This window comes from Alosa pseudoharengus, unplaced genomic scaffold, assembly GCF_046254945.1.
Source record: "Alosa pseudoharengus isolate Yale_2024_CS ecotype anadromous, Long Island Sound unplaced genomic scaffold, YU_APseudo_1.1 YU_APseudo_1.1_scf_11, whole genome shotgun sequence".
In the NCBI taxonomy this organism is placed as follows: Eukaryota; Metazoa; Chordata; class Actinopteri; order Clupeiformes; family Clupeidae; genus Alosa; species Alosa pseudoharengus.
This window is the reverse complement of record NW_027468576.1, coordinates 34,879,222-34,889,221: the sequence shown is the minus strand read 5'-3', so window position 1 is coordinate 34,889,221 and position 10,000 is coordinate 34,879,222. Positions and strand designations below refer to the sequence as shown.

The following is a 10,000-nucleotide window of genomic DNA, read 5'->3' as shown; positions in this document are numbered from 1 at the left end:
GGGGGGGGGTGCTTGTCCTTTCTGCACACTCTCTAAACTGGCCTAAAGATGAATAATCTAGCCCGTGGAATAGCAGGCTTTAAGCAACGGTGCAGGTTTCGTAATCCGGCCGTTGGAATAGCAGGCTTTAAGGAACGGTGCTGTAATCCGGCCGTTGGAATAGCAGGCTTTAAGCAACTGTGCAGGTTTTGTAATCCGGCCGTTGAAATAGCAGGCTTTATGGAACGGTGCTGTAATCCGGCCGTTGGAATAGCAGGGTTTAAGCAACTGTGCAGGTTTTGTAATCCGGCCGTTGGAATAGCAGGCTTTAAGCAACGGTGCAGGTTTTGTAATCCGATTCCGGCCGTTGGAATAGCAGGCTTTAAGCAACTGTGCTGTAATCCGGCCGTTGGAATAATCCGGCCGTTGGAATAATCCGGCCGTTGGAATAGCAGGCTTTAAGCAACGGTGCAGGTATTGTAATCCGGCCGTTGGAATAGCAGGCTTTAAGCAACGGTGCTGTAATCCGGCCGTTGGAATAGCAGGCTTTAAGCAACGGTGCAGGTTTTGTAATCCGGCCGTTGGAATAATCCGGCCGTTGGAATAGCAGGCTTTAAGCAACGGTGCAGGTTTCGGCCGCAGGGCTTCGGGGGCCCCCTGCTGGGTCCTTTCTCAGTGTTTATGTAATGAGCTCCATTTATGATTTGAATCTTAATAGCTGTATTTTCATTCATTTATCTTTTTTTTTTTTTCGTCCAAAAATTAGGTCTTTCCATTGCGAGGCCCGTAGAGGTTAATCGTGCCCATCCTCTGTAAATATGAAATGTCCAACCCCAAGGGCTTAGAGTGTGAACACAGAGCCAGGGCTTATGCCGCTGGAAGGCTTTTCGCATGTCATATGTTGTGAGGGTTTTGTCTTGTTTCTCTAGTGAGAGGTGCAGAGACGCTGTACGGAGGCTCTGACTGCTCTTTCTCTCTCTGTATCTTCTCTCGCTCTCTTTTTCACTCTCTCTCCCCCCCCCCCCCCATAACTCCAACCCCCTGCAGCTCATAAGGGGCTACAGCGCTTCGAGGCACTGGAGCAGAGCGACTGGTACAGCCCGGGGCAGACTGCGAGGGGGGTGGCGCCGCGACAGAGGTTCCTCCACATCCACGTCCTGGAGAAGAAGGTGAGAGACAGCTGGAGAATGGGAGGGTGGGGGGATGATACGGATGGATGATGGTGGGATGGAGGGATGGGGGAAGTGAAGGAGGAGGAGGAGGAGGAAGAGGAGTAATCCTAAATCAACCAGTCAGTTATCCAGAGGTTCCTCCACATCCACGTCCTGGAGACAGCTGGAGAATTGGAGGGGGGGATGATTCGGATGGATGATGGAAGGATGGGGGGAAGTGAAGGAGGAGGAGGAGGAGGAAGAGGAGTAATCCTGAATCAACCCGTCAGAGGTTCCTTCACATTCCCGAGGAAGACAGAGAGGGGTCAGGTGGAGGTGACCGAGTTGGTCAGTTTCAGACAGTGGGATCAATAAAGATGAGGTTAAGGTGAATTAATAACCGTAATTCAGCCGGTCGCTCTGCGTCACTGTGATGCGTGATGCTGCTGCATCAGACGACCGGTCCCCCCGTCGGCCCCTGGAGAATGTGCTCTGCATCCCCAGATGTGTTTTAGCAGCACTGCTGATTTCCGATTTCAGCCGCTGTCCTTTCTCCAGCACATTTGACTGAGCTCATCACACATTCATTACATTTCTGCCTCTCGCAAATGTCCTTGGTCGATTTTCTTTTGTTTCTCTGTTATTGTGCTTTTTTTAATTTTGTTCTCTGCAATGTTTTGATTGCCGCTGACTGCTCCTTCCCTCTCTCTCCCTCCCTCTACCTCTCTCTCTCTCTCCTTCCCCCCTCTCTCTCTCTCCCTTCCTTCTTCCCTCTCTCCCTCCCTCTCTCCCTCTACCTCTCTCTCTCTCTCCCTCCCTCTCCCTCTCTCTCTCTCTCTGTCTCTCCCTGTCTACCCCTCGTTCCCCAGGTGACGCTGTATGCGTATAACTGGTCAGTGGATCTGGGTGCGTCCCTGAACCGTGGCCTGGTCCGGCTGGTGCAGTGGCAGAATGCGCGGGCTCACGTGATCAACTGCCTGCTCAACCAGAAAATGGGCCTCTTCCACCACTACTGCTTTGCAGACATACCGGCCCACGAAGACCTCAAACAAGTAAGGACACACACACACACACACACACACACACACACACACACACACACACACACACACACACACACACACACACACAAACAAACAAACAAACACACACATAGACAGATGAAGAAACAAAGACAGACGTATACTCGTTTTCTTTAAAGGACAATTCTGGTGCAAAATGAACCTAGGGGTTAATAACACCGAGTTTGTCTGTTTTCTGGGATATGTTTTCATGCTAATCGAACATGACCAGTTTTACCACAAACCGCTAATAAGCGTTTAACGCTGGTCTTCGGGGGACACGCAAAGTAAAAAGAAATCGCTATTTCTATACCACTAACAAGGCTCAAAATAGCACCGCACTTCCACGGTAGCATATTGAGGGGCCCTACATGTAAACCGAAGCATTGAGAACTTTGTAAGTGTACAGACAGTTTATTAAAAAGATAGTTTAGAAACAGTACCATTCACGTATACAAGCGGGCTCCAGTCGTGCAACGTGAGCTGAATTGTCACGTGACTCTTTTCCCAAGCTGGTGCTAGCCTGCAGATGTGTTATTAACCCCCTAAGTTCCGTTTTGCGCCGGAATTGTCCTTTAAGTAAAATGGTTAAAACATTTCAATGGAAGCTTGTTGAGGCCATATTGGACGTGTAACAATGCAAAGACTGGCAGAGGAAGACGTTGTTGAGAAATGGACACAATCAGATGTTCACACACACACACACACACACACACACACACACACACACACACACACACACACACACACACACACGTAACCTCCTTCACTGAAAGATGTAAGCCATCATGTAAAGCCACAGTCACTGGGATTCTCTAGCCATAACCGACAGTTCACTTATTTGTATTATAAGTAATTCTTCTCTAAACTACTCTAGAATTCTGTTGTCACCCCACAAGCCCAACTTTCTGAACTGTGAGACCGTAAAATCTTAATATATCTCAAATATTCTGTCTGCATTTTTAAAAAAATTGTGCAAAAGTGTGCAAAATCGAGTGTTCTGTATCCAGTTGGCAGAATGGCAAGTCATGAGTGGTAGTGTGTAAGTGTTCAGGTTGTTGCGAATGGATGACGGAAAAATCTCTAGTGGGGATGAGCAACAAAGGCTTAGCCGTATCAGCCGTGGTCAGTGCCAGCATAGGGGTGATGGTAGTGTAGTGGCTAAGGAACTTGGCCAGCATGCAGTGGTCACTTAAAGTCGCAGGTTCGATTCCCAGCTGCCACCATTGTGCCCTTGAGCTAGGCACTTAACCCTGGCACTTAACTGGGCCCTGCAATTGGTATCTGTAAGTTGCTTTGGATAAAGGCGTCAGCTAAATGCACATAGATAAAATAAAATAGAACATGAAGTCCAAAATACATTTGTAACGCTCCACTCCTGAAAGACCCGCTGGCTATGAGCGTTCTGGTAGGCACAGAAGCATACCACGCTATTAACAGTCTTCGACATCTGTTTCCTGTCCATTAAGATTGACAATAGACAGATGTTGAGCGTAGGGCATTGAGCATTATTATTTTTTTTTTACTTCCAGAGATCTGATTTGATCAGAATAGTGTGTAAACTTGTTTAGGGTCTCTGTTCAGTGTTAAACCCCCTCCTGCTGGTTTGACGTGAAGGGTCTCTCTGGAGCCTTTCATTCTTGGCCCTCTTTTGTCTGTCTGCTTATCGATTGGGAATGTCAGGCGTCTTGAACTACGGCTCTTAGACTTGCTGTTTTTATGTTCTTTTTTTCCCTTCTTTTTTTTGTGCACAAGGAAGCTGTCGAGTCAGCAGATTGTTCGCCTGACCGCTTTGGGACGGACTGCTGCCTTTAAGTGTGGCGTGTTTGATGTGAAACGTTTGTCGTCCCCCCCACGAAACCCCCCCCACCATCCTTCAAGCAGTCCATCTGCGACGGCTCCGCTCTAATAAATGCCTCTGTTCCCCACGGAGTCCTTTGAACGGGTCATAACATCAGTTGCCGTGACCTAATCCGCCGTGCTGGCTTGTCTCCATGGAAACACGCTCACTCACAGTTCTCTGTGTAGCCGTGGCGTGTTTTGCGCGGTATTTCTGATGGTGAGGGAGCCAGTGTGACACTCTGATGCATTCTAGGAGGTTTGAGGTGATCATTGTGGCCGGCTGTGCCTTTCCTCTCTCTCTCTCTCTCTCTCTCTCTCTCTCTCTCTCTCTCTCTCTCTCTCTCTCTCTCTCTCTCTCTCTCTCTCTCTCTCATTCCATCTGGGTGTGTATACAGCTATGTGTATGTCTGTATATGTTTGTGCGTGTGTATGTCTGAATGTCCACTCTGCTGGGTTTGGGGACCCCGGGTGTCCCCTGGCGTGTTGTGTGCGCTCTGGCCTTTGATGGTTCCTGGTGACCTAGATTAGTCCCTCTCTCTGATCATTTCACCCCCCCCACCCCGGCCGCCGCCTGTGACACATCTGCACTGAGGCCTGCGCTCCTCCGCCTCACACCTCTTTTGATCCCCTCTTCTGCTTTTCTCTCCCCACCTGCCCTCATGCATTTTCTGACTCAGTTTGATACACAGTAAGGGGTTGGATAGGGGAAGATGGGTAGAGAGAGAGAAAGAGAGAGAGAGCGCTCTCCTCTGTCTTTTTTTCCTCTCCCCATCCTCTCAGCCTGTAGTGTTTTTATAGTAGTGTAGAAAGTGAATCAAAAGAGACCAAAAATTGGCAGGAGTGATGTAATTCTGAAAGAGTGTTTCTCCGTACTTCTGTGCATTCTTTGCATTAGTGTTAATTTCGTCAGACGAGACGAGAGGAAATATGTTCGTCAACGACCTTTTTTTTCATGACTAAGACGAGACGATGACGAGACGGTAGTAATGTCCTGAAACACTGACTAAGACTATCTTAAGATGCATTATTGTTGACGAAAAAAGACGAGACTAAAATGTTTTGCATGAAATAAAAACTAAGATAAAATCTCTCTTCATTTTCGTCTACAAAATGAGAAGACAGAATATCTAGCTGTTATGTTTTCAAAATATTCCGAATGAGTTCATACGCAACTGCTTTCCTGTAGGCTAGTCTACGTGCTGTTGCTGCAACCCTGTGGCTGCAACACGAAACTACATGGAACAAGAACACTGGAGATTTCTGCCAGAGTTAGCAAGCTTTATGCCACAATGCTACATACCCAGAAGTTGAAGCTTCTCTCATACAAATTAACATCCCCCAGAATGTCCATACAAAAATGTTCATCATGTAATGTCAACTATTTAACTAGTTAGACTGATGATGCAAAGTTTGCTAGCAAGTAAGCTAATATGGATGGAGAGTCTGTTTGGGGAATGTGTTGTGTTTGAAGGCATATCGCCATCTAGCGAGGCGGAGTAAAACATTAATACTTTGGCCTATGACAGTGTTTCTCAAACTTTTTCAGTTTCAGGACCACTTAACTAACCCTAGCTAAAAAAAAAAATATTAGACCTACTTCAATAGTAGCCTATAATTAGTCTACACAATAGGCCTACTCACTGAGCCACCTTGCTTATTGTCTTTGCACTTTGCTTATTGTGTGGATTCATAATGTTGGATTTAAACTGGCATATCTTACATAGACAGTGTTGCAGAACTGTTTTTACATACAAGTTGGTTCAATATTGCAAACAACTCATCTATATTATATTTTACCACGTCTGCTCGCGGACTACTTGGGATAGCTTGCGGACCACCAGTGATCCCCGGACCACACTTTGAGAAACACTGGTCTACGAATATGACAGTGGTCCAGTCAAATCTTTTACTGTCTATGGTCAAATCCCAGCCGAGCTATAACTGTAGCTCGACTTACCTGTGCATGTAAACATACTGACTGACAAAAAATCAGAATGAGTAATTATAACAGACGAGTAGCCCTGTGGACACACAATATTGTTGGAAAATTGAGATGTGTGAAACACTATTTGACTCAAATGGTAATCAGAAATAATTTGTTATAAAAAAAAGACTAAAATATGTTGACTAAAACTGACTAAGACAACAGTACCTTTAGTTTTCTTTTGACTAAAACTAGACTAAAATGACGAGACTTTGAGTCGACTAAAACTTGACTAACAAAAATGATATTTGAATGACTAAATATGACAAAGACTAAAAAGGACATTTCGTCACAAGACTAAGACTAAGACTAAATTAAAAATAGGTGACAAAATTAACACTACTTTGCATCATGAGCCTATGTTTCATGCCTTTGTTTATACTTCACAGGGCCAAAAATGTAAACAAAGGCAAAACAATGTGTGAAACTAAAATAATGAGCAGTGTGTGGACTGGGCAGGAATATCAGGAACCACTTTATACATCCCTTCGGACTAACTTCATCAGTCTAAAAGCAACTTTCCTGCTTTGTTTAACATGAAATCAGTGCACCTCTTGATTCAGCTGATTCCAATTCATCTACGTGAGCAGTGTCCTATTAACCCTGTGGCTGGGGGGAGATGGGGGGGTAGGGGTTGTTAAGGAGCGTGCTGGGCCGCCCTGTTTTCCCTGCAGTGAGAGCGTAGTGTCTGAACAGAGCTGAACTCTGGAGAGGCCACTCATCATTCCGCACACAGACAGTCCGCAGCGGAGAGCTCTCTCCACGGGAGGCTCGTCCTTTGACTCGTCTGCTTTATCCGGCGTTACGAGCGGAAAACGGAGCGCTCCTGCATTCAGCCGAATCCCTCATGCAGACGCCGACACCCCCCCCCCCCCCCCCTGAGAGCTGTTTTGCCCTCAGTGCCTTCACAGGACAGTCCAGCGCGCAAACACTGAACCAGCCTGGAGACAGAAAACACACACACACACACACACACACACACACACACACACACACACACACCACCACCACCAAAACCCACCAAAAGAAAACTTTTTCTTTTCTCTCTCCTGTCTTCTCTCCTTCCTCTCTTATTCTTTCTCCTTTCCTAGTTTTCTCTCTGTATCTCTCTCCCTCCCACTCTCTTTTTCTACATCCTGCTCTCTCTCTCTCTCTCCCTCTCTCTCTCTCTCTCTCTGTCTCTCTCTCTCTCTCTCTCTCTCTCTCTCTCTCCCTCTCTCTGTCTCTCTCTCTCCCTCTCTCCCTCTCTCCCTCTCTCTCTCTCTCTCTCTCTCTCTCCCTCTCCTCTGGCCCTGGCTCCTCTCTTTAGCCAGTCTTCCGCTAACGAGTGCGGACAGAAGGCAGACTCAGCACGGCAGAAAATTTGCCCCCGCCGCCAATCATCTGCCAGGCGCGCGGCAGCCCGCGAGGAAGAGCATCGGGCACCAGTGCCCACTCCACCCCCACCACGCTCCTCCCCGTCCCACCCCCTGTAGGCGTCCGTCCGGCCCACTGTGCCATGAACGGGCAGCATGGACATCTGGACCTCCAACAGCACCACCCACCCTACCACCCCCCCCACCCCCCCCCACCCCCGCAGTAACTGCCCCCCTGCTCCACTGAGTACTAACTCAGGGCGACCCGTAAGTGGAGAGAAGCGGAGGTTGGGGCATGTTAGCCTGGTGTGGTACGCACCAGACACACACACACACATACTGCACACACACACACACACACACACACACACACACACAGAGAGAGAGAGAGAGAGACGGCCTGTTGGATGTGGCAGTGGTGCTAAGGATCCAGAGCTCATTTCGAGCGAGCTCGTTTAATCCCCAAAGCCCTGGCTTGCTCTGTGCGGGGATCAGGGCTCTCTTAATTGAGCCGTGAAAAAACAAGAGGAGCGAGGGGAAAAAAAGCTTCACTTTGTCTTCTCTTTTTGTTGGTGTGTGTGTGTGTGCGTGTGTGTGTGTTTTCTCAGAAGTTTGCTAATGAGTCCTCCCCCCAACGATTCATCAACAGAACTTGTTAATTTAATTGATCTGCCTGTGCTGCTGTCATGTTAAATGCGGATGTAGGGAAGGGTTAATGGAGGAACTTCTCTCTCCTTTTTTTCTCCTTTCTCTCTCCTTTTCTTCTCCGAGCAGCTCTTTGAAATGAGGGGAGGGGGCTGACTCCAGGCTCCCCACATGAAAGGGATGGGGAGAGCATGGAGGGGGGGGGGGGGGGGGGCAAGTGAAAGCCACGGACTCCCTGGGGGCATTCTCCCTGGAAGTCCAGCATTCCGAAAAGAACAGAGAAGAAGATGATGATTGTGGTGGTGGTGATGATGATGATGATGATGATGATGATGGTGGTAGTGATGGTGGTGGTGGTGGTGATGATGATGATGGTGGTAGTGATGGTGGTGGTGGTGGTGATGATGATGATGGTGGTAGTGATGATGATGATGGTGGTAGTGATGGTGGTGATGATGATGATGGTGGCAGTGATGGTGGTGGTGGTGGTGATGATGATGATGGTGGTAGTGATGATGATGATGGTGGTAGTGATGGTGGTGATGATGATGATGGTGGCAGTGATGGCGGTGGTGATGATGATTGAGAGCGGAGGTGGGATGGGGGATGGGGTCAAGGATACGTTTCATATTCCTGAAAATAAGCAAGTTCATGTTACAAATACTGATTTACTCACTTTAAGCCATTTCTTCTGTCCACAAATAGTGTATCTGCCCCCCCCCCACACACACACACTCACTCTCTCTCTCTCTCTCTCTCTCTCTCTTTTCTGTACATGTGCTTCTGTTCTTCCCCTCCCTCTCACACACACACTTTGGAGATGTCGTGAGCCTAATTTGACGACACACTGATAAAAGATAGAAGGTGCCTGTGTGAACATGTTGCTCATGAAGGTTGCTCTGTTGATGTGCTATTTTTTCTGTTTTGTGTTTTGGTTCCTTGGTTAGGGGTACCCAGGATCCCCCCCCCCCCCCCACACACACACACACACACTCTCCATGGCATATCATGTCCTCCCAGTGGCCTGAATGCCATGCAGCGCATTTGCGATTGCCGCTAGCCAATTGTGTATAGTATGTGTTGTTACATCTCACGTCCTGTTGTGTGACTAGATGTGCTTGCTTGTTGGTAGGCCTCTCTGGTTCCCCATGTAGAAGTACCATGAAGCAGGGCTGTTACGGATCTGCTAGTTGCAACTTGCGGCATGTTTGTGGCTACCACAAACCAATGTTGCTACGACGACACACAGTAGTTGTATCTTGCGTCCTGTTGTGTAATTTTTCTTGTTGGTTGGTTGTTTGATTGTTGGTTGGTCTCTGTGGCAACGCATGTTGTACCGTGTAACAGCCTGTAACAGCATGCGCTGCATGTGCCACTACCACAGTCCAGCGGTGTGTTGTTATTGTGTTGTACCTCACGTTCTGTTGTGTCATGTGAAACAGGTTTGTTGTTGATTGAAATCTTACCCGTAGCACAAGGAATTGAACTCCTCGCCTGTGTGTCTGAAACTCTCTCTTCTATTCTCATGCTCTCTCCCTTTCAATAATTTATTACAAGTTCCTGTACCTACCAGGCTTGTGCAAAATTCCAATTCAATTCTTGAATTTCACTTGTATTTCAATTGAGGTAGCAAACAGGAAGCAGAATTGCAATTCGAAGTGTGCACAACCCTGGTACCTACCGACCAAAAGTTTCATATTTCGCTGTCTGTACTTTTTTCAGATGCAGTTGTCGTATGTGTTTTTTATACTTAATTTAACCCTTTATTTTATATTTAAATCCAACGTTTGTGACAAAAGAGTGAGGCCTTTGTATGTTAGTGATTTCAATGATTGTAATTAATTAAGGCTTTTTGAAATTCACTCCACCTTTCATCTCTTTCTCTCTCATTCATCTCTCTCCCTTCTGCCCTCTTTCTTTCTATCTTTCTATCTATCGTTTTTTCTTTCTATCTTTTTCTTTCTGTCTCTTTCTTTTTTTTTG

At 47.1% G+C, this 10,000-nt stretch overlaps 1 protein-coding gene across 4 annotated transcripts in view; it reads left to right on the top strand.

The window, feature by feature from the left end:
- Positions 1-10,000, top strand: part of szt2 (SZT2 subunit of KICSTOR complex) — a 132,347-nt gene that overhangs the window by 78,649 nt on the left and 43,698 nt on the right. For all 4 annotated transcript variants that reach the window (XM_076279012.1, XM_076279009.1, XM_076279010.1 and 1 more), the window contains 2 exons: positions 1,027-1,148; positions 2,000-2,182. In XM_076279012.1, the coding sequence (XP_076135127.1) occupies positions 1,027-1,148; positions 2,000-2,182 (305 nt within the window). The remainder of the gene's footprint in view (positions 1-1,026; positions 1,149-1,999; positions 2,183-10,000) is intronic.